Genomic DNA, 24,466 nt, shown 5'->3' on the forward strand with positions numbered 1-24,466 from the left:
GTTTTTTCAAAATATTTAAAATGTGACTTATATCCCTTTTGAAAAAACGGTCTTCAATTCTAAGAGCCGCATTGACATTCCAAGAGCCGCATGCGGCTCGCGAGCCACGTTTTGGCCATCCCTGTTCTAGTAATAAAGTTTTGTTAAATAGGATATGATTTGTATTGATTATCATTATTTAATTTATCATAAATTTTTTATTCATTTTGTTTTAACAATAATCATCCAGTCAAATGATTTGTTAATTTTTTGTTTGTTTAGATATTATCTAGATTATCTAGATATTATATATATATATATATATATATATATATATATATATATATATATATATATATATATATATATATATATATATATATATATATATATATATAATATATAAATTAAATGAAATGCTCAGGCGAGACTAAGTCGGTGAGACACGAAGAAAGAAAGAAAGAAAGAAAGAAAAAAAAAAAAAAATTGCCCTTCGGAAAAAATACGACCACCAGCCCCAATCTCCCCTACACAATAAAAACGTTTGTTTGATAATTTTTAGCATCATTTAATAAAAAAATAAACTTTGTGTAGTATAAATATATAAAATAAAAAAATTCATGCTGTGTATGTGTGCGATTACTTTAGGGAACTTTTTTCTAATGCAAGTGAATAACCAACATCAACATATTTTTATAACACAGCGTCAAATTCTTCAGGTCGTGCAAACCAAGCATTTGATATTAAAAAGTGAATCTAAAAAATATGGAATAAAATAAAATGAATCTTAAAATTAAGAAAAAGTAAAAAAGAATTTATTTTATAGTATACCAAAATAGTATTGGCAACAATTCCTTAGAATAGTAGTGAAAGTCACATCATTCACACTTAACACTTAAGCACAATTAAGCAAACCTTTCTTAAAATTTAGTATTGAAAAGTAAAAAAAAAAAAAAATCATACATCATATCATTGGCCTTGCCGCCCAATATAAGTCATCCCGAAAATTCCACCCCAATGAGGATCATCTTTGCAAAGCTTGGGCTCAACCCTCCATGTTTCCACAAACAACCTCCAGTTCATTATAGAATCACTTCCACAAAAGTTACTATAACTGTCAAGGGTCTTGTTTACATCATAACTATTAGGACCTCTATGATTCCACAGTATTTTCATTTGTATTGGATAACTTCCATGAACCCCAATATATTCAGTACAAATATTTTGTTTTGTTTTAAAGCTTTCAATATATTGAGCTGGAGGATCATGATGCAAACGACTATCATGATGATAAAATTTAGGAAGGTGAAGCTCATTATTCCAAATTCCAATCATTTGATCTGCCCATCGATTACAAAGAATTTTTTCAGGATCTTGACCTAAGAAAATTTCTATTAAGTCTCTAGATAGTAAGATTATACTTTCCTCAGGACGTACTATATTTGGAATGCAATGTACCCAACCCCAATGATAAATTTTCTTTGGAGGCATGGGAACCTCTTGAAGAAATCGTTCCATACAGAAAAAATAATCATCATCTAGTCGAAGAAAATAATCAAAGTCAATGTTTTGCATAGACCACACCATATGATAAAGAAACCTTTTACCAAAATCATAACCTCCACTCAAATTTTGAAAATACATATCTCCAAATTTATTTGACTCAATCAATAGGTTTTGACCAAGAACTGAACTTTCATTTCTCCAATCTGTCAGAAATACACACTTAATAGATACCTAGAAACAAGAAAGATATGGTTAAAAATATATAATTAAAAACATTACTCATTTTTAAAATCATCTATTTAAGACAGAAATTAAGTTAGTAACCAACAAGATTACAACAATATTTCCAGTTTTTGATTATTTAAAAATTTGCAATTTAATGGAAAAAGAAGTTTTCATATTCAAGAGACAAGCTGTGTAAATCAGGGAAAATTTTACCACGTTATTGTTGACAATCTATTTAATGCCACAGACAACGAACTAGCCTACTATTAAAGCCTTGAAAAGGATATTGTAGATGAAAAAAAATAGATGCCAGAGGTTGAGAAAAGGGTATTTGATATGGCTCATTGTGATTGTAACAATCTGTTATGTCTGACACTCTTTTCAACAATCTATGTAACATTTAGACTGCTCCATTGACTACAAAAATTTATGTACTTGGCAAATGAGAACTAAAGAAAAGCAGCAGCATCTAAAACTCAACATTATTTCATTATTCAAAAGAAATACAGTACGGCTTAAAAAAAGAAAGTCTGTTAATTCTTGTCTCAAATTAAAGGAGTTATATATAAGGATTACCTAAATGCTAAAACTGCTTAAATACTTAGAATATAAAACTGCTAAAAATAAATAAATAAATAAAAAAAAAAGAAAAAAAAAAAAAAAAAAAAAAAAGAAAACAACAAAACAAATTTAATCACATTAGTTTGATAATTAAAAAACTGTTTCTGTTTTAACTTATACAACTTTAATAGATTTATGCTATCTTTTTTTTTCTCTCTTCATTTTAGGAAACTTTCTTCTTGCTTGATTGTTTAATATTTAATCAATTATCATACATAAGTAGTTTTGATTTTCATTCATTTAGTGCATCTAGTGAAAATTATTTTAATACTGTTTTAAAAAAAAGATCAACTTCATTGGTGATATCTTAGTAATAACGTTAAAATTTAAGTTTATAATAAAATGATTATAGTAAAGATTATGATTTAAAATATTTTGCAAATATTTGTTAAAATAAAAAAAAAAAAAAAAAAAAAAATTTTATGTCTTAACAAATACTTGCAAACCTTTACTTTCTATCTTGCACTAACTAAATATTAACACAAAAAGGTTTATTTTTCCTGTACAATATTTACTGATACAACATAAGCTATTCAGAAAAAATCATCAAAAATAAAAGTAATAGTGAATAACTTATTTCTAAACTGAAGATAATAAAGTTATAACAGCTAAAAACTTATAAAATATAAAATTTGTGAAATAAAATGAAACTTTTAAAACTACCTTTAAATATTTTATTAAAATGCAATTTTAAAGTTTTGAAAAAATTCCTAACATTTTCCTGACTGTGAGATAAGTTAGAGAGAATTCACGGACTTTTCCAAGATTTCCCTGTCAACCTGTAATAAAAAAAATTTAAAAAAAAAAAAAATCAACACTGCATACCTTTGCAGAAGATTTACATTGACTCCACCAAGTATCCCGAATTGCAGATCTTCTATCATTTCGAGTAGGTGCTGTGGATACAATAAGTATTATGTTAACTTTTTCAAGCTTAACTGCTCTTGGTATGTTAAATTTCATATATACGATGTTTGAATTAAGAATGTCTAATTTGTCTTTTCGCTCATACCAGGGTAGAAAGTCTGGCGAGGTGCTGTTTATTAAAAATTTTGTTTCATTTCCATTATATTTTGCAGAACTTGAATTATTGATAGATGCATTAGGAAATTTTAGGTAGTCATTGTAAAAATCAACTTTGTAAAGAGTAAACCAAATAATGAAAACTTTAAAAAGTAATAAAGTGTAGAGCAGCTTGGATTTTAATATAGTAGTTATTTTAGAACATTTGCTACGCATTTCGCAATAAATTCAAGGTTGCGATGCTTAGTTTCTTTACTCAGTTTTTGTTGATCAAGTTAATGAACAACTGTCATTTGTCATTCCGTACCACTAGTAACTATTTCATTTTCGGTATTTTTTACATAATCTTTTTAACACTTGTCCATATGTACCAGATAAATTTATCCATATAGACTTTAAACACAAAAACCCTGTTGCATAAATAGACCCTGCAATGAAAAAGTTGGAGATTTGCGTCATGGTTGAAGTGCGAGTATGAATTTTAGGCGAATACAATACATAAAACGAAGCTTCGCAAAATTCCAAGTTATTCACGTAAGTCCAAATTAGCTACGTCATTGACGTTCAAATAGGTGATGTCATTGTTATCATAGTAGCTACTAATTTGCTTACAACTGAATATTTAAGAGCATATTGTCCAATCATTATGGCATCAGTTTTTGGAGTTTATAGTGAAAAGAAGCTAAAACCAATGTCTCTTTAATCCAAAAATTTAAACACAAAATTAATGAATCTTTCATTTTTTCTTTCTCCTTTCATTTACCTGCAGTAAACTGGGGCCAATGCTATAAACAATTCGAAGTTTTTTTCGAGAAAAAAAATCTTTCGTAAAAACGAAATTTTTCACGTACGAAAAAAAGTTCGTAATCTCGAAGAATTTATCGCTGTTTGTATTTTTTTTGGCCATTGCTATAAAGCATAAAACGCATACGTCACTAAAATTCACGAACTTTTTTTATCCGTAATATATTGTGGTAATATAATAGTAATTTTTATTGTAAATTTTATTTAGTAGGCCTACTTAATAAATTTTATTAGTGATTAAGTATGCTGTGCTGTCTATTCTATTTATATGAATATTTTTACATTCTAGTATTTGGTGTTTAAAAAAATTGTTTAAAATTAAAGTAGAAACATGGATTTAATTTTTTCGGATGAAGACTTACATTTCGAAGTTGATGAAAATGAGCTTCGCCACCGATTGCCTCGAGAGGTTGGTGTTTAAAACATTACTTAAAATTAATAAATTTTGATGTTTTTTTTTAATGATTTTTTATCGAACAAAATCAGAAATCATACTAAATATGCGCAGAAATTATATTTTTGTTTTGTTTTTCAATTTCATTTTAGTTTAATGGTCGCTTTTTTAACGAAGATGTTTCTGACAACGTTTTTCGAGAACAGTATCGAGTACCAAGAGCTGTATTAGATTTTTTAGAAACTAGGCTTAAAGATGATTTGCAACATTATACTAAGCGAAATAAAAGCATTTCAGTACGTTTCCAGATAATGGTATTTCTTCATTTTATTGGCACAAATGTTTTTTTTCATGTTCTCAGAGACTGTCATGGAATCTCTACCAACACAATTTATCGTATTATACACAGTGTAGGAAAAGCTATTTTCAATGTTAGTGTATTAAGTTAATAAAACTATTGAAAGTTTTACAATGTCATATAAAATTGCTTATTATTTTTATTTTAGTGTGAAAATTAAAAACTAAGTTTAGTAAAGAGAAAAATTGTTATCTTATAAGATTAGATTCGACAAGAGATCATAAAATGGCCGAATGATTGCTCCACTCTTCCACAAAAGTTTATGGAAATCGGAGGTTTTCCGTGCGTATGTGGTGTTCTGGATGGGTCTCATATACTCCTTTCTAACCCTCCTCAAGCAGATGAAGATTCTCTAATCAATCGCCATCATGTCCATAGCATAAATGCAATGGCAGTATGTGGACCCGACACGTCCATATTTTATGCATCGACCAACAGTCCAGGAAGGTGGCATGATGCACATGTAAGCCTGTCACTAAGTTATATTTTACAACTGTTAGTTCACTAATGCTGGGTATTCAACTAGTACGTGACATTCTTCGGTATGTTCATATTGAACATACTATTTGAACTATTATGATTGCTAATTAAAATGTAACTTAGACTAACCAATATAATGTATTATAATGTAACTTACAGTAAATTTAAATATTGTGATTTTACTACTATTAGGTTCTAAGAAATTGTAACCTATGGAACAAGTTTGAAATTGGAGAGCTTCCATTTAATGGAGCTGTAATTTTGGCTGACTCTGCGTACCCATGTCGAGAATGGTTAATTCCACCTTTTCCTGGTGATCCAGACGGAGCTCAAAAACGTTTCAACAAAGCACAGAGAAAAACTAGAAACATAATTGAGCGATGTTTTGGCATTGTCAAAAACAGGTTTTATGCTTTGAAAACTGGAATTCGTTTGCATAAGGTCGAAGATGCCTCTAAGCTTATCATGTGTGGATTTGTTATCCATAACTTGTGTATTCAACATGGAGACAACGGTAATGACTTTGAAGAACGCGAAGAAGAACAAGCTGATGAAAATCTAGCTCAAGAAAATCAGAATGATGGAGCTTTGAATAGACGATTACAGCTACTTAACTACTTTACTTAAAAGTATTGTTTAAAAATTCATATACAATTTGCTCTAGAGCATAGGATCTATCAAAATAGTTTGGACATGGATCATAGATTTGTGCCTAAATTAGTTGAATTAAAATTGGAAAAAAATTCACACAATGACTTTTTAATAAATGCAAGAAATTTTTATAAAATATTAGACCATAAAAATATATGTTTATATCTGTTTTTATATAGTATGTGTATTTTGTTTTTTTATAGAACACGCTTAAAAAAAAATTAGGAGATTTGTTAGCTTTTGTTGTTAGGAGCAATTCTTATTAAGAGTATTTTAAAAAGGTAAAAAATGCTTAATAGCATAAAATTAAGATATGATCGTATTAATATTAAACTAGATTACAAAATAAATTTAAAATATGAAAGATATTGTTTTGTTTAAATTTTAAAATCAACCACTAGCCAATGCAATACCTTATATATAGTTATATATAGTTGTGATGCTTGTATCTATTTCACATCGCAACAGCATTGGTCTTAATGTTTGTGTGAAGTTTTACAGAACTTATTACTGTAAGGTAATGGTGATAAAAAAAATGAAATAACAAGAACAATTTCAGGTTGAAGTTATATTTTTATTGTTACTAAAAAATGTAATTGGTCATGGCTTTACAGTTAAATACCTTCAAGGTGAATGTTTAAATATAGTTATACAACATTTTTCGAAATTTAACATAAAATTATGATGTAGCTCTTCTCTTAATGCTCAAGAATTTCCTCCTAAAACAAAAAAAATTTGTTAATGATAAAGTTATACTAAATACAAGCTACAAGTTATACTAAATACAAAAAATTTGTTAATGATAAAGTCATACTAAATATTATTACAAATTAATTTTAAAATACCGTTTCTGTATTTACAAAATGTTGCTGGTTTGAAGGTTGCAATTTCTCATTCATTAGCTTTGTTGCTGTTGTGTAATATATTGTTAAAGCCTTTTCTTTTCGAATTTGCTGTTGTCTGAGAGCAACGTCCAATTTCAGAAGTTTTACTCTTAATTCTTGTTCTTTTTTTAATCTTTCTTTTTCTAACCGTAAAACACTTACTTTCAATTTTTTAAAACTTCCATCTACCAGGAGACTTTCTCTAGCTTGTTTTCTTTTTAATTTTTTTAATGCCCCCCTTGATGGTTTATTTTGAATTGAATCTAAAATTTAATTCTAGGTGTCAAAACAAGATCAGTTAACTAAAATAATAAGAAAGGTGGTTTAGATTCCTTTAAAAATAAGAAGTTTTTAATGGTTTTGGAAATACTAGTTGTGTAAAAATTAAGCACAAATTGATGTTGTCTGTTATATAATTATAAGTCTAAAACCTACAATTAACTAAATTAAACAACTGAGATTTAAAAAAAATTAATTTATAAATTGCATTAGCTTGAAGTATCTGACAACTGTCACTAACAAGAGTGGTATTGTCTAAATTAGGGGAGGACATACAATCAAATCTTGCATCTAATATAAACAATCAATTAACTCTATAAACTATAGAAATAGAAATATATATATATATATATATATATATATATATATATATATATATATATATATATATATATATATATATATATATATATATATATATATGTATTTTATAACACAACTAGTCTTAACCAACAAAGAAAAATATACCAGACATAGACGAAATAAAAGAAGCTGTATCAGAAGATTGTTTCAAAGTAAAGTTTACTTCTTTACTTGATGAAGAAAGGGTGGCAGTGGGAGTGGAAAGTTGGTTGGGAGTGGATGACAATGCATCATCTGTTGTACAAAAAGAGATATTAAAATCAGGAACATCGATTCCAGATACATTTATTGACTTCCTGTCAATAATGTCTAAAACAACATTATCTAATTCTGTTAGTTGTCTCCCTGCAGCACCTTAAAAAAAAAAAATTATATATATATATTTGTATATATAATATATATATACAAAAATATTTAATTATATATATATATATATATATATATATATATATATATATATATATATATATATATATATATATATACATATACACACACACAGACATATATAAATATATATATATATATAACAAAACTATACCTGTTTTTAGACTCTTAGCAAAATTTTGCATTGTAGCTCTTCGCAAATAATCCCACTCTCTACTACGTAGCTGATTGATATCTTCAATTTTTGCCCCTAAACTATTTAAATGTGACATTATGTCTTCCCAAATTCTATTTCTATGCCTCATAGTAATAGATGGACCTAAAAGTAGATGAAATAAATAATCAATATATAGTATAATATAGTCTTATATAGTAAAATACTAAATATTCTATAATAATATATTATTTTGTAATAGGAATCATACCTAAAAAAGCTTACCTATATATATATATATATATATATATATATATATATATATATATATATATATATATATATCATATAATGCAATTATACATATTTTTATTTAAATAGTTTGCTAATTAAAACATACCAAGCTTCCCAAGAAGAACCTCTAATTGTTTTCTCTAATCTTTATTGCTAGTATCATTTTAAGTTCTTTAGACAGCATTTTATTTTTTTGTGTATTTGTGTATTATTTTGTTGTGTATTTGTGTATTATATGGCATATTTGTTGACTATTTATACTTTTCTTTAGTCAAACATTATGAAAAATTTGTTTAACCAAAATTACTATCGAAAACCTAACAAGGAAAAACAACAAGGAACTGAATAATCGATTAAATGCAGATTTTAAGTAATTAGTTTATTATGGAGTTACCAAAATCCTTTTCAGTTTTATCTATAAAATATCTACATAAAAACACAAACAAAGAATGTTCAATGATTTTGAAGCGCTAACGTTGTTCCAGCAATGGCCGCCAAAAATCACGAAGAAAATATCTAAAATTGAGATCAAAAATCTATCTGAAGTTTTTTTTCGAAAAAACGCATTTTTTATCTGAAAAGGCGATTCCCTTGTTCGTTTATAGCATTGGATTTAAAAACGAAGTTTTTATCTTAAAAACGGAATTTTTTGAATGTTTATAGCAATGGACTTTTTTTTTCTTCGCTTTTTACGGTAAAAACTTCGTGTTTTACGGAAAAAACTTCGTTTTTTATGTTTATAGCATTGGCCCCTGGATAAAAACATGGCCTACTTTATTTATACGGCCGGATATTTTGCATTTTGAAAAAAAAAAAAAATAGAAGGCCAGTTTTCAAAATCGTAATGTTTCGAAAACTTAAGACTTTTTGAATATTTGCAAATGTATTTTACTTTCTAAATTTAAAAAGTCGACAAAAGTAGTTTATATTCATAAATTTAGATACTAAACGAATATTATATAAGAAATAAATAAAAAAAAAGATATCAAAACAAGCCTTTATTTTAAAATTTAGAATTTAAGTAAACAGACATTATTTAAGAAACAAGAATATTTATATAAAATATTTAAATCTTTTTCTTTTTTCATCAAAATAAAAAATAATTACATATAATTTATTGAGTTTTTACAAGTTTTCTTTTTTTAAAAGATTTTACATGATCAACAGCTACTTTGCTGGTAGAGATAATTCTTTTATTATTAATGAAAATGTTGATAACAATTCTTCCAGCAAGTTTTATCCCAGTTTTCTCATGCGTGGGACAAGAAAAAATCTGAAAAGAGTCACAAAAGTGATTTAACAAATATTCTAAAGCTTTTCGTGCATGTAAATCAAATTTCTTTATTTTGTTATAAGAGTAGTCAATCATAGCAAATGATGTGCAAACATAATCCAAAAGTGATGGTGAAGGAATAGTGAGACCACCCCTAGAAATAATTGTTAAATGAGTATGATCAGGATTGCTTTTATCAATATTAGTACAACACGAAAATTCTTGGCAACATGTACCAAAGAGTTTCTTGAGTTTCTTTGCTATATATCCAGCAATATGAGCACCTACTTCTCTACTCTCTGGTGCTAGATTCATGATTTTTGGAGTAAACTGAGCTGTATCAATATCAAAATGAAAGTTTTTCAAATCAGTTAAATTATTTTCTGACTCGAGTGGTACTTCCAAACTATTATCAAAGTTAATACTTTCTTTAACTATACTTTTGATTTTTAATATTTTTTCAGAAATAGTGACATCTTTTAAACCAACCAAAAATCTTCCACCACTCATTTATATATTGTCCAAATCTCCTTTTTAATGGGTCACTTTGAAACCTCCCAGTTAAAACAAAGTTAAATTAAATGTTCTTATCAATGCTGCAGCTGTTTGAACCAGCATCAAGAGTGAGGTCTTTTTCATAAATATTGTGTAAGGTGCTCCATTTTATTTCTCCACCACATACAATTATAGGATCTTTAAATCCATCAAACTTAAAATCTGGAAATAAAAATATTTTACAATTTAATAAACTATTTCTGATATTTTTAATAAGATGTACAATATCAAAACAAAGGTAAATCTTTTTTTAGATTGTAAATAAAAAACAAATCTTCAGCTTGTTGATTTGATGCACAAAAGATTTTTTTAAAACAAGAAACATTAGAGGAATGGTTGTTACACACAATAACTCTAACATTAAATTCACATTCAGTTAGACTACGAAGACATTCAAAAATTTCTTCTTTCAACCATTCAGCATTTATTGTTTTTCTAGGTGATGATTTAATCATATATGGAATGTTTTGTTTCAGGCCAACTATCATAAAACAAACTATTCCATTATACAATTATCCAGACTCATCACTACCAATCGTCTCTCCACCAAAATACTCTTCACACTTTTGCAAGTAGATTTCATCAAAAATCAAGCAAATGTCTTGAGACATCTTTCCTTTTAATTTTAAATGTTTTGCACAACTTAGAGCATCAATATTTCCACTAGTTATTTTTTAAGTAAAGATATTGATGGTAAAGGCAATTCTTTATGCAAAAGTTGGTATGACTGTGTAGAAGTGTATCTTAACATCAGTGAATACCTTATAATATTGGCTGAAAAAATAGGCTTCTTCATATACTTAATTTGCTGTAATTCAGTCAATATAGATGAAAATTGTTCAGCTTGTGATTTAATGTAGGTAGGAAAATTATAAAGCATAGTTTCACGAGATAAACAACAATCTCTTCCATGACGAAACCACTGAGGCAATGGCATGGGTGAACCTTTGTAAAATAATTTAACATGCATCTCATTGTTTATGCGAATGCACTCTGTAACTTCAGGAAAAGATAAAGTACTATGACTCAATTTACAAAAAATTACATGATCATCATACTTCAAAAATGAAAAAAAATCTGGAGCAAGACTTTCAGTAATACTATCAAAGTTATTAATCAAATCACTCAATAAAAACAGTCCATGTGATCTGGCTGAAATATTCTTTTAGTTGGTGGTTTTCTTAACGAATTAGAAGATTTTGTAAGTTGTGATGGACCTTCTTCAGGCAAATTTGTGCAATCAAAAATAATTGGAATAGGCTTTAGCTTTTTTATTAACCGAAAACGTTAATTCGTATAACCTTTCTTATAATATTTTTATTCAAAAAAGTTTGATGCATATTACGGAAGAATTAGTAGGTCTCCAATCTTTTCTATTTACAAATTTAATCCAATTTTTTTTCAACTCTTCATTTTTTGGAAACGAAAGTACTACTGTAGAAACTTCACCATCATAATTTGAACGATAATTCACAATACAACATTTGTTAACCATATTCTTTAAAACTCCAGTTGCTCCTTTAAAAACGCCTTACGATAAACTGACCTTTTATTTTTTTTTTCGAAATGCTAAATATCCGGCCGTATAAATAAAGTTGGCCATGATAAAAATATAACAAGAATTAAGTCTAACACTGAAAAGGGGAGGTCAATTTCGAAAAAATATCGAGATTAATCATTTGAAATCAATGCATCTCAGCTGTTTTCAATAACATCAGAATATCAAGCTATATTACGAGAATCATAAAATATTGAGCTATATGATATTAGAGTCAATATTTGAAATGTAAATTTAAGTTTGAATATATGGGCAATTCCACGGCGGAAACTGAAAAAGTGGTCAAATTTTAAACTCTTTTTTGTCAGTTTTTAACAAATGAATATTGATGTAGACACATGAAAGTTTATTTAGAATATAACTTTAGTTCTGAAATAAATGTATTTAAGTCATTTTTTTGGTTCCGAAAGTTACGGTTTTTCTCATTGATGCATGTTAAAAAAGTACCACTGTAAAATGTTATTTTACCCATGATTTGTTTTGTATATTCCGAAATTTTTTAAAGTGATATTGGAGCTAAGATGTTCAATTTCTTGTTGGTCAGATTTTTTTCTTTAAAAAATAAATATAGTTCAAAAAAATAATAAAATAACTTTTGCAATTTTCATGTAACGTAAGTTAACAAAAACATGATCAAGTTTTGTTTTTTCTAAAATTTAATTTGAAAACTTAAATTTTGTAATATTATACGTGAAAGAATATTAAATCTTATATTTATACATTAAGATTTTTGAATAACGATGCTTAGTTAAGGCACATTTTCATTTTGAATTTGTGTAACGTAAGTTAAAACTACATTTATTTCCAAAAGTTTTAGCGCTTTTTTCGTAAAGTTTTTTAACACAAACAAAACGTTTTTCATCGCAACTCCCAAGGGGTTTGAAAAAAACAAAAAATTTTAAAAATTACTTTTGTTAATTACTTTGAATGAATGAGTTTTAATACAACTGCCGTTCTTTTGTTACATAGCTCTAAAAAATCTATCACGAAATAATAGATATAAAAATTCCACGAAAATAATCGCAAGGTAACGTAAGTGATGTAACGTAAGTTAAAAACCTAGTATCAAGAAAACAAGTATATCTTTCATAGCCGGTTACCTCTGATAATTTTTTTTTTACTATTGTAATTAGTATTGAATTCTCAACATCTTGTAAAAATTTCTAACACGATCTGGATTAATGGTTCGCAAATATTCGACCTAAAAGTTGCAACACTTTTTTTACCTTGTTTTCTGCGTAACGTAAGTTAAGTGGCATTTTCGGTAATAAATTCGCCCTCTTTTAGCCAGACTCAAAACTTTTTAGCTTGTTTTATTCTTTAGACTGACAGCTTTCATAAAAATCAGCTAAAAATTTAATTTAAAGTTTAAATATGCGAATATTTGATAAAGTTGTTGCGCGTGTAACGTAAGTTAAAAATGGAATTGCCCATATGTAAAATAATTATGATGATAATACTATTACTACCAATAATGATACTAATAAAATCAACAACAATAATAATAATAATAATCAGTGCTCGAAGTGGGAAAAAAAAGGTAGCGGGATGGTTTTTAATATTTTCTAATCACCATCCCACTTACCCTAAAATTATAGATTTCGTATTTTGTGTAGATTAAATAAAGGAATTATAAATCCCTAGAGTATCCCTATAGTAAAAAACCTATATTAAAAAAACAACTTGAGGTCCGTTATATTCTTAAGAGACTGTCACCGTAAAATATTGAGCTGAGTTTCATATCAAACGTCATTAAGCAATCAAAAAACAATGGTATATTTAAACATTTTATTTTTAAACAAGTCTTATTTTTTTATATTTACCAATTTTTAAATAATTGAAAAAAAATTCAGTCAGAATATCTTCCAAAATGTTTCACTTTCATTTTAGACTTTAATGCCGGCGCTTCACAATTCCTAAAATTAGCATCGCGATGTCCTTTCCCAAACCACTTAATGACATAATCCTTTGGATCGAAATGCGTAATTGGTGGACCTACTAATGAAATGAACATTAAACTCGACACAGTTTTTATTAATAAAGAGTTTCGCAAGGAAGATAAAATTATATTCATAGTAGAAAAAGAACGCTCACATTCAGCTGTTGAAACAATCAAGGTATTTATAGCAGTTCTCAGAGGCTGAAGATCATTAGGGGTTTTATTACAGTCACCAGTGGAAATGTATTAGATATGGGGTTTTATTACAGTCACCAGTGGAAATGTATTAGACATGGGGTTTTATTACAGTCACCAGTGGAAATGTATTCACGAAACCCTTGGACTGCCGTAATTTCACAAATATTTAAAGTTTTTGCTAATTGTCTAATATCGTTATCTCCAAAGCATGGATCTTGGTCTGCAAACCATTGTGGCTAATCAAAAATTTGTAAATTTTTTATTAAATTATCCTATTTTTATTTGTTTGGATCATTTTCTTTGTCTTGTAAAGATTTATGCGCAGCTCTAGTTGTAAACATTCTAGAATCAAGATTTTCACTTAGTTTACTAAAAAATTCATTTTGATTAATTTTAGAAACTTTTCTGATCTGTAGTTTGACGCCTTTAAATTCAAACTTTTCTGCTGCAAGCTGCGTTTGCGAATAATATTCACCTGAATTATTTCTCATTGATTGAAATATATGGTATTTTAAGGTGATAAGCCGATGTGCATCAGTTAAAGAAGTTTGCCTATCTTGTAATTTTTTAGAAAGATGTTCTAGTTCTATTAAAGCATCTTAGTCCCATGTTGAGTATGAGATTGATATCACATAATTTATTTTTAATACCTGCATATTGGACTCTATCTCCTCCATTACGCCTTAAATCCAATGAAGATTCATGAAAGTGTTGATACAATGCTGCATAATTATTCCAAACAGCCATCACAGATCGAGCGCTAGACGACACCCATCTAGTGCCTAGAATTCGTCCAATGGAATTTAGTTTTACACTTAAAGCCATAGCAACAGTTTTCAGTTCTTTTTTGTTTTTAGGAGATGCACTGTAAATGGAATATAATTTATCAAAAAGCTTTTCATGTGACAAATTGGTAAGATATCGCGCGCAACATCATTTACTGCTAACTCTAATCGGTGATTGCTACAAGGCCATAAAATTAAATTAGGAAACTGATTCAAAAGTAACTGGGCCACGCCTGCCTTTTTGCCAAGCATATTAGAAGCACCATCACATGCAAAAGACACCCAATTACGTAATAAAAAATTGTTGTCAAAACCAAAATCGTGTAAAGCACATATAAAAGAGTTTGCAATAGACGAGGCTTCTGTATTTTTTAATTCGATAAGATCAAAATAGATACTATTGACAATATTTATTTCTGGAATGTTCACTCTCAAGCAGATTGACAGAGCAGACTTTTTGCTCATCGTGGTAGATTCGTCTATCATAAACCCTACTTTACTATCGTTATGAAGAATATATTTTACAGGCTTAGTGCGCATTTCATTTGCAATGTGATAAATCATATCAGCGCATGCGTGATCAGATTGTAAAATACGTCCCATGTCTAAACCATTTTCTACCTGTAATAATATTAGTTCTTTCAAATCAGAAAATGGACGATTCCTTTTTGCAATGTGATAAACAGTGCGAAATATGCGGTAGGTAGTTTCGTGCTGATTGATCTGCATTTTTGAACTAAACATCTCTATGGTGTTTTTTTTGGACTGAGAAATAATTTTACTAGCCTTTTGTGTGCAACTGATAGTTTATGGCTTGAAAGCTTTTTCCTCATTGATTGTTGTTTTTTTTCTTTTGTTTCGCCATACTCCTTAACGTTGCCAAGCGTCCACTCGCTAGCCAATTTTATTCCTTGAGATTTTTCGGCACCTAAATTACTTGCTGACTTACAAACAGAACAACCAAGACCTGTTAATGAAACTGTCAACCAGTCAAATGTTTTTAATTTCTCCTTCCACTGTAAAACAGACCAGTAATCTAGAAAAATACCATCACATTGAGGAAAGGATTGGCAAGTTTCAATACTCGAAAAATCTGTCACTTCTTTATTTATTTCAGTGTCATTTTCTAAATTACTTTTAGAACTATCACTGCTTAACTTTCTTTTCCTTCCGCTTGCTAGCCATTTATCCATATTTATAATAAGTAAATTTTTTTTAAATCATAACATTTAATGTTGAGTAAATCTACTGTGTACTATATTTTATTTCACCAAAAAAAACTCTAATGATAATTTAACGAAAAAAAAAGCCAATGTCGCTTTTTGTTGCTTGGTAACTTTTTATTTAAAATACAAAAGAAAAGACGCAATGTTTTATAATTATCAATTTAGTTTTTGAACTTTCTACCGCAAATTTTTAAATAACAACTGAGACTTTAGTTCATTTAAATTCGCATATTGCCGCAAACTTTAAAATTGTTTTTACAAGTTTATTTATAGGAGGAAAATAAAATAAAATTTCCATTAATTTATTATGTACCGGGATGGCATCCCACCCCAAAACATGCATTAAAAAAGGAGTGGGATGGTTTTCAAAATTTAAAAAGGTAACGGGATGGCATCCCGCCCCATCCCGCCTCACTTCGAGCACTGTATATACATATATATGACATATACATATATATATACACACATTTTTCATCATTTAAATATATTATTTATATATATAGGTATTCCGAACGATTCAATGGAGATCACATATGGAGACAGGACTTCTGATACTATTGGGCCAATCATAGAAACAGAAAAGAAAACTTTTACTGAGCCTTTGATAGCATCTGGTTCATTAACACATGAAAAAGAACAATGCTCAACATTAAAAAAGATATCTCTCTCTAAAAAAATTGAAAAAAAGCAATATAATGAAATTCATGAACTTGATAAAGAACTAATGCAAAAACAAATAGAAATAGCTAACATAAAAATAAACTTACTTCAGCAAAAGCAACAATACAAACAAAAAGAACATGAAATTAAAATGGAAATTTACCAAAAAAAATTGTCACAGTTATAAGTATTAAAAAAAACACAACAGAATTATTCTAATTGAGGAAAATTATTTTCAAACGACATCAGATCTGGTGTTTTTTATTTTATGTTTTAATTTATTAATTTATTTCTTAGTGAAATTGTTTTTTGATATATAGTACTAATTTGAAATGTATTTTTTTTTTTTGAAATAATATGCAGTGTAAACATTTGCAAATATAACTTTTATCTATAATCAGACACACAAAAGAGATTTTTTAAAAAAATTGGTCCACAATTTGATTTCTTTTTGCTTCTCCATAAATATCTCTTGTAAATGCTTCAGCGCCATCTTCTTGATTGCTATTTTGTATTTCATTGTCTTCCCAATGATCATTTTCTAAAAGGGCAATGTTGTGAAGCACAAAACAGGATACAATTATGGCTATGGAATTTTGTAATTTAGTTCGTAAGGGAATGTTAAGACAAGGAAATCGTTTTTTTAATATACCAAAACAACATTCAACTGCCATACGTGTACTTCTCAAACTGTAATTGTATTGGATTTCATTTTCATTTTTTGGGTTTGAAAAAGGTGTCATTAAATATTGTTTACAAGGATAGCCAGAATCACCTATAACATGAACATGTTGGCGAGCTTCTAAAACTTCTTTAATAGCTGAGTTGGAAAAAACTCATGAATCATGAACACTTCCAGGCCATTGAACACAAGCAGATAAAATTTCTTTTGAAGGACCTGCAATGACCTGGCAATTCAAAGAAAAAAACCCCTTTCTATTTCGATATATTTCTGGGTTTTCTCCACCAGGGTTTATTATAGGAATATGTGTTCCATCAATTGCTCCTATACATCCTGGGAATCTTTGAATTTGGTAGAATTTAAACAATGGTTGACAAATATAAATGTCTTCGTTATCAAAGAAAATTTTAAAGTTTGTATGAAATAGCAAAATGCAAATATCCATGAAAACTTATAATCACCTTTGCTGAATTATCAAAGAATCAGCTTCTTTTGGAAACTTTATGTACTGATATCTTTTGTTAGCCATTTGAATTGAAATGTTCTAAACCACTGGACAAACAGTTGACTTTCAGCTCTTCGAAATCTCCTATTATTCTCTAAAAGAGTTTATTTATTGTTATAATCATTTGTTGGTATAAAATGTTATTATTTAAAAACGTAATGTAAAATCTACAATAAGAAGGTGCCATTTTCTGATACCGTTTCTTGAATATCTACTCACTTGGAATGAACCAGTAGCATAAAACCGAAATGCAATAGCCAGTTGTTGTACAGTTGAAAGAGGGCACCCTCGATTGTTTACATTGTTGTTAATAATGTCATTAGCTAATATTAAAAAGGTTTTTTTGGAAAATCTGTAGCACCTTTTAAATTCTATACCGTGGTAAACTTCTAAAGGATTAGCTCTGTCAATAATAAACCTTGGTATGTGACTTGGCATATTTTTTCTTCTTCTTCTTCTAAAATTCAGCTCATACCGATTCATTTTTGAACATTTAAAAAAAAGTTTTTTTTAATACTTCATGTAATTGTAACTACTTCTCATGAACTCTCTCTTACTCCTTTTACACGTATCACCTCTTTGTATAACTGCAACTATTTATTACTAAATGGAATTTACTTTTATACTGTATCACAAAAATGTGCCTTAATCAACAGCCTTTTATAGTGCTAGGATGTTCGACATTTCAAAAAGCTAATAAATATTTCTAATGGCATCAAAATATGACATGTTGAATCATTACATACGAGTTACAGGATGTTTTAAAAGACACACGTTTTTGCAATGTTAATATTCAGTTTTCTGTAATGAATTCATTTAAAAATATACTTTCACAATGTAACCTTCTAAATTAATTACGTCAATATGCCCAAGTAACTACTTTTGCTTGTTAAAAACTCATTTTCATACTTGCAAAGGTTGTAATAAGTTATATAGTAATAGTAAAGTTTTGTTACGCATCAGCAAAATGATAATGGCGGTCTGTTTTTTTTTTTAAGTTTGGTTTCAAGATTGGTCTGGAGCAGACTTGAAAAAATGACTTGAAAATTCAAAAATTCTTGTTTTTCAAGTCTGACTTCAGTTCAAGTTCGCTTCTTGCATTCCGTTCAAGTCAGACTTGAGATTTGAAGTCTGACTTGAAATTTCAAGTCGGGTTCTTGCATTTGGAAGGAATTTTTGCTCTCTCAAGTCTGGTTTGAAGTCAGACTTGAAAAAGGTCTCTTTTTAGCGGTTTTCAAGTCTGAATTGAGTTGAAGTTCGCTGTGTGCATTCGCTCAAGTCGCACTTAAGGTTTGAAGTTCGACTTCAAATTTGAAGTTCGGTTCTTGCATTCCACCCTAAATTTTCTAGCACAGTATTTTTATCGGTGTTAAGATATATTAGGCATTTGTTCACAATGTTATCAAATTCCTTCATGGACAATTTGATAGATCCATTTTTAATATATGCTTCATAACAGGAATCAATATTGTCAATAGTTCTAAGAGTTCCTTTATCAAGTGTACATTCACCACTACACCACAAGCAAGCTTTTTTACCTGCGTGTGATGAAAGACCAAATAATACATTAGCACATTTAAGATCAAAAGCAATATAATAGTTTACATCCTCAAGACTGAGTTTCTCAAGTACTAATCTAAGGTTTTCAGATTTTTCAGGAATATCTTCAACAATTGCTATAATAAGAACTTTTTGAATGCCACTATTCATAAATTTATTTTCAGATTCTTGTTCTTCAAAAACATTCACAACAACTTTAAGGAAGCCTCCTCCACCATCTAAAGAAACTCATACAAAACCTTCACATGGATTTATACCTCTTTCTTTAATGATATGCAGGATTAAATCAGAAGGATTTTTAATATGTACTACATCTCTTATGATAGCTTCATTCTGGTTAGAAATAAATTCAACTTGCTCTACACTATAAAATTCGTCTAGTTGTTCTTTAAGATTATCTAGTTTTTGAACTATATTTTCTTTGACAGAGTCTCTTCTATTTCCAGTTCTAATTGTAGAACAAAATTTTTTAGTAGCATTATCAGGAAGATCAAGTGAGACTTGCAGTTCCATGATTGTTTGAAGAGAAAGTTGTTTACTGCTTCTGTTACTCTTTAAATTGGGAAGTTCAACTCTTATAGAGATAGGCATTCCTCGTGTTTTTAGTTTAAAAAATGTCCCTTTTTCTATACCTTCACTTTCCTTTTTTTTTTTTAATGATAGTGCTGGCTATTTGTTCAGCATATTCTCCTAATTTTAAACAGTGACCAATGAAGTTGTCTACAGCAGCAGCTTGTGTACACTGATGAGATGCCTCATCCAATAACAAGAAAACAAGCACTGCATACATTTTCAGCTACTTTTGGTTCACTAAATGTTGGAACAGTGACACCCAAACATGGATCAGAAGATCTGCTTTTGTTGGCCCAATCAATCTAAAGCATTTCAGGCTATAAATTAACAAAATTCTACACAACTTTACAATAAATTATGCAAAAAGATTTGTTTTTAATAATTTGTTTTAGTTATCTTATATATCTAAATATATATTATAAATAATCAATTGTTGTATTTATTGCTAACAATTACATGACCAGGAATAAAAGACTATCCATATAGTGCATCCACACAAAAAAAATTAACTCTTTTACATAACATTGAAAAAGTATACATCTAATTGCTATTAGTATACAAAATACCTTAGCAACTTGAAGTCCTCATGATCCCCTAGAAGTATGGCCAATCTTGAGAAGGTATAAGTTTCGTTTACAACTACCACATATGATATTAGGAAAACTCATAATATTTTTATCATAACCATCATACATGTAGAGCTTGATAATATCTTGTATTCGGGTGGTGACTTCAGATAGTGATTTAGATCTGGCACTTTTTTTAACCCAACACACTGCACAAACCAAATCACGTAAGAAACTGTTTCCAGACATAATATACTTGGTATTTTTATTCAATGAATTTGCTTGGTGATGTTAATGAAGTGAAGTTACGCGAAGAGAACATCCAGACAGGTCTTATTAACGGAGAAGCGCTGTTTGATGTCTAAGCTCAAATGGTCAGCTTACAAGAGATATGGCATTCATGGAATGGTTGGCAAGTGATAACCTGCCCTTTAACCTTGTCAACTTGGAAGCGCCAGGTCTTGGAAGCGTCTAGTCAGACAAAAATGGGCACAAAAAGTCTTCAACTGCGTACATCGGGTAAATGTAAAATTATTACAACTCTAGCCACTACAAATACTGCTAGTAGCATGGTACCCATGGCCGCCGAGAGGGGGTGGTGGACGGGGAAGATTTCCGGGGCCCAGTGTGTTTACAAATAATTTTTTTAAATAACTTTTAAAAGATGTAAATAGTTTTGACTTTTAAAAGATCTAATTAACTTTTATTTTTAATTTTCAATGACCAGGGCACGTTTCTTTTGGTCCTGTGTATATTATTGATCATAATGAGGGCCCCTTAAGAAAATTCCCCGGGGCCCAAAATTTCTCTAGGCTGCTATGATGGTACCACCACATTTTCAACCTAAAAGAAAAAACTCGAGATTAATTCGTTAAACATAGATGATTCACCACAAGGGAAGGGAAGAATTTGAGTGCTAGCGTAATCGGATGGACAAAGCAAGGCATTGGATATCTTTGGTTCAGTAAGGAATTAGCTTTTTTATGGAATTTACTTTTATCTTTGTAAATATCTATCTTTCTATGCATACATACATACATACATACATACATACATACATACATACATACATACATACATACATACATACATACATACATACATACATGCATACATACATACATACATACAAACAAACATACATACATACATACATACATACATACATACATACATACATACATACATACATACATACATACATACATACATACATACATACATACATACATACATACATACATACATACATACATACATACATACATACATAGGCGCCGAGTTCACGGCGGCAACAGGGGCAGTGCCCCCTCCCCCGGAAAGTTATACTTATAATATATTATCACGGATGATCTCGGGGGCGAATAGATACTCTCGCCCTCATGATAATCCGTGATAATATATTATTAGTATAAATTTCCAGGGGAGGGGGGACACTGCCCCTATTGCCCCCGTGAACTCAACGTCTACGCATACATACATACATACATACATACATACATACATACATACATACATACATACATACATACATACATACATACATACATACATACATACATAAATACATGCATACATACATACATACATAAATACATATATATATATATATATACATATATATATATATATATATATATATATATATATATATATATATGTATATATATATATATATATATATATATATATATATGCATAGTATGTATTTATTAATCTTTGTAAATGCTTACTTTTACGAATTGTTTTTTAAAAGTAATTAACTTTTGCATGAATGTTTTTTTTTTTCATCGAGATAAATAAATCTCCATAAAAAAATTCTTAAGTTTCTAAAATTGAATTAAATGAATGCCACACGTGCGTTTTTGTTATTAACAGCAGTTGTTTTTTTAAAATAGAACCGCGTATTAAAGACCAATCATTTGATTACTTTTAAGCTTCTTGACCAATGGAAATGCTCGAATAGCTTTCGACAGAGAAGCATTATTTTTAAATAGAAGTTATATTTTAAGGCTAAGTGTATTTCGTAATATTGAAAAAAATTCTTGAAACTTCTACTGCTATAAAGTAAGAAAAAATGAATTTAAATTTTCAAGCTGGAATACCTGCAGTTGATTTATGCAACAAGTATAAAGCGGAAATCCAAAGTGAAGGAAATCAGGCGAGATCAAGTTATGAATATCCTCTAGTAGTCTCTGCTTCCGATGAGTTCGGATATAATTTTCCACAATTTAACAAAAACCTCAAGTCACTCGCACCAATCCAGGAAGACTCCAGCCGTATAAAAGAAAAATCTCTAGATAACGAATCTGGTTTAAGGTAATTGTAATTTTCTAATTTTCCTATCTATCTTTCTATATATCATATATCTTTCTATGTGTGCGTATGTGTGTCCATATGTATATATGTACACATTGATGTCAATATCTTTCATTTTATAAGGTTGTCAAGGATGAAGTTTATTGCTTCGACCTTAACGGCTTACTATTTGACATTTGCTCAGAATTTTACCGTTCTGTTTTTTTTTTTTTTTTTGTTAGAAAATTACACAACTTATCTTTTTAAAATATTTAAAAAAATTTATTTTGTTGAAAGTTTGCATTACAATGAAATATGAGTTCCTATAGAAAGCTTTGGGATCGCAGACCATGCAAAACATTAATAGTGTATTTGGCTGTAATGCTACAATGCAGCAGACAATATCAGTATCGTTTGTCAAATTTTGTACTGATAACGATGACCTCACTAATGAAATAAACAAACAAAGTCATCTCAAATTTCGTAAAGTGAAAAAGTGGGATAAATAGTTTCTACATAAACTGAATGAAAAACAGAAACAAAAGTGTTTGGAAGCTTGATTGATGCTGCTTTCTGGTAGTAAATCTGATCTAAATGATGGTGAGCGTATTAATTGACTGGCAAGGTTTTATACTCCCAGTCTGAGCAAACTACTGCTAAAATGGCAAATTTGTATAGATATTATGGGTGCACACTTAGATAAATAAAATAATCCCTTACATTACAACCAGCGTTATCCTTTTTATTTTTTGTCTACTTATTTCATCCTGATCTCAATAAACCACATAATATTATCTGATATTTTCCTTTAAGATTATTGTTTTACCCTATAAAGAAATAAATATTAAAAAATTCTAAAACATACCAGAATTAAAGAAGATAACAAAATGTTTGGCAATTCACATAATGAATTTAAAGTTAAAACATAAACTAAAAGAGGCTAGTACAAGTGAAAACAAACTCAATATCACAGCACCAAAATTAGCACCTATGCCAGACCGAGCTAAGCATCATTTATCATCAGTGCCATAGCAAAATGTATTAGTGTGGATGTCAGCTCCTTAGCATGTAGCTGTTGTACTATAAACTTAAGGAAATAGTAGTAAACTTAAGGAAATGACCAGTTTTAAGAAGGAGTCGTTTTCATTGAGCAAAAAAAATGTTTGCTGGGATGGATGAATTATGTTGGATCTTACAACACAAGAGCATGTAAAATGAGTTTTTATAATGGTTTTCGGAGGAAGATTAGCTAGTGAGCATAACATTATTTTCAGCAACAAGTAAGTTGCTGTCTGCAGCTGTTTTTGATAGTATAAGTAAAAAAAAATGAAATATTGAACAAAGTGTTATAGTAATGTGCTTTATAACATCATCAAAGACAGGAAATATGAATAGAATATGTATGCTCTATGAGTGGATATTTAAGAAAGATCTTTTTTGGCTTGCTTTCAGACACCATATCTTGGAGATAAGTGCAGGAACAAAATTTTAAGTAGATTTGTTTACAGTTACATCTGGATCTGATGTATTACTTTTTAACTACTTCCAATCTTAATTGTCTAAAGTTGATAAGTCAGCATATATTACAGCTAACCCTTCAATCATTTTTTGGATTGCAAATAAAAAACCAAATGATATAGTTGATTTTTGTCAATTTAGCTGTGAAACAAACAACCAAGTGACAGT

General features: G+C 29.0%; 3 protein-coding genes, 1 long non-coding RNA gene and 2 pseudogenes across 8 annotated transcripts in view; 2 read left to right on the forward strand and 4 right to left on the reverse strand.

Moving 5' to 3' along the window:
• Positions 1-522: 522 nt before the first annotated feature.
• LOC149877001 (uncharacterized) lies at positions 523-3,570 on the reverse strand. The gene is made up of 3 exons (XM_090074611.1): positions 3,157-3,570; positions 943-1,716; positions 523-735 (listed from the first exon to the last, which is right to left on the reverse strand). The coding sequence occupies exons 1-2, from the start codon at positions 3,568-3,570 to the stop codon at positions 949-951; spliced, it is 1,182 nt and encodes a 393-aa protein (XP_089930737.1). The 3' UTR covers positions 523-735; positions 943-948.
• A 3,024-nt stretch (positions 3,571-6,594) lies between these two features.
• On the reverse strand, positions 6,595-9,046 carry LOC149877002 (uncharacterized). 4 transcript variants are annotated; one of them, XM_090074613.1, is made up of 5 exons: positions 8,509-8,965; positions 8,109-8,273; positions 7,673-7,921; positions 6,887-7,188; positions 6,595-6,760 (listed from the first exon to the last, which is right to left on the reverse strand). In XM_090074613.1, exons 2-5 carry the CDS (start codon positions 8,257-8,259, stop codon positions 6,740-6,742), a joined length of 723 nt encoding a protein of 240 aa, XP_089930739.1. In that variant the 5' UTR covers positions 8,260-8,273; positions 8,509-8,965; the 3' UTR covers positions 6,595-6,739. The 4 variants fall into 4 exon arrangements, with proteins under 4 accessions (XP_089930739.1, XP_089930741.1, XP_089930740.1 ...); XM_090074615.1 differs by lacking the exon at positions 6,595-6,760 and having other exon boundaries at positions 7,049-7,188; positions 7,731-7,921; positions 8,509-9,043; XM_090074616.1 differs by lacking the exons at positions 6,595-6,760; positions 6,887-7,188 and adding an exon at positions 7,418-7,495 and having other exon boundaries at positions 7,731-7,921; positions 8,509-9,046.
• Positions 9,047-12,840: 3,794 nt separating this feature from the next.
• LOC149877003 (uncharacterized) lies at positions 12,841-14,208 on the forward strand. The gene is made up of 2 exons (XR_016448373.1): positions 12,841-13,031; positions 13,679-14,208. It is a non-coding gene; the product is annotated as an uncharacterized LOC149877003 (long non-coding RNA).
• On the reverse strand, positions 13,395-15,454 carry LOC149877004 (E3 SUMO-protein ligase KIAA1586-like; annotated as a pseudogene).
• A 1,485-nt stretch (positions 15,455-16,939) lies between these two features.
• LOC145195328 (uncharacterized) lies at positions 16,940-20,880 on the reverse strand (annotated as a pseudogene). Its single transcript, XR_016448442.1, has 2 exons — positions 20,483-20,880; positions 16,940-20,218 (listed from the first exon to the last, which is right to left on the reverse strand). The product of XR_016448442.1 is annotated as an uncharacterized LOC145195328 (transcript).
• The window catches only part of LOC145198345 (uncharacterized), a 37,423-nt gene continuing 33,711 nt past the window's right edge, over positions 20,755-24,466 (forward strand). The window contains exons 1-3 of the mRNA XM_090074497.1: positions 20,755-20,834; positions 21,379-21,446; positions 22,579-22,801. Of these exons, the coding sequence (XP_089930623.1) occupies positions 20,755-20,834; positions 21,379-21,446; positions 22,579-22,801 (371 nt within the window). The remainder of the gene's footprint in view (positions 20,835-21,378; positions 21,447-22,578; positions 22,802-24,466) is intronic.

This window comes from Hydra viridissima, unplaced genomic scaffold, assembly GCF_058129835.1.
Source record: "Hydra viridissima isolate aposymbiotic clone 2 unplaced genomic scaffold, HvirCarnegie_v1 scaffold_17, whole genome shotgun sequence".
Lineage (NCBI taxonomy): Eukaryota > Metazoa > Cnidaria > Hydrozoa > Anthoathecata > Hydridae > Hydra > Hydra viridissima.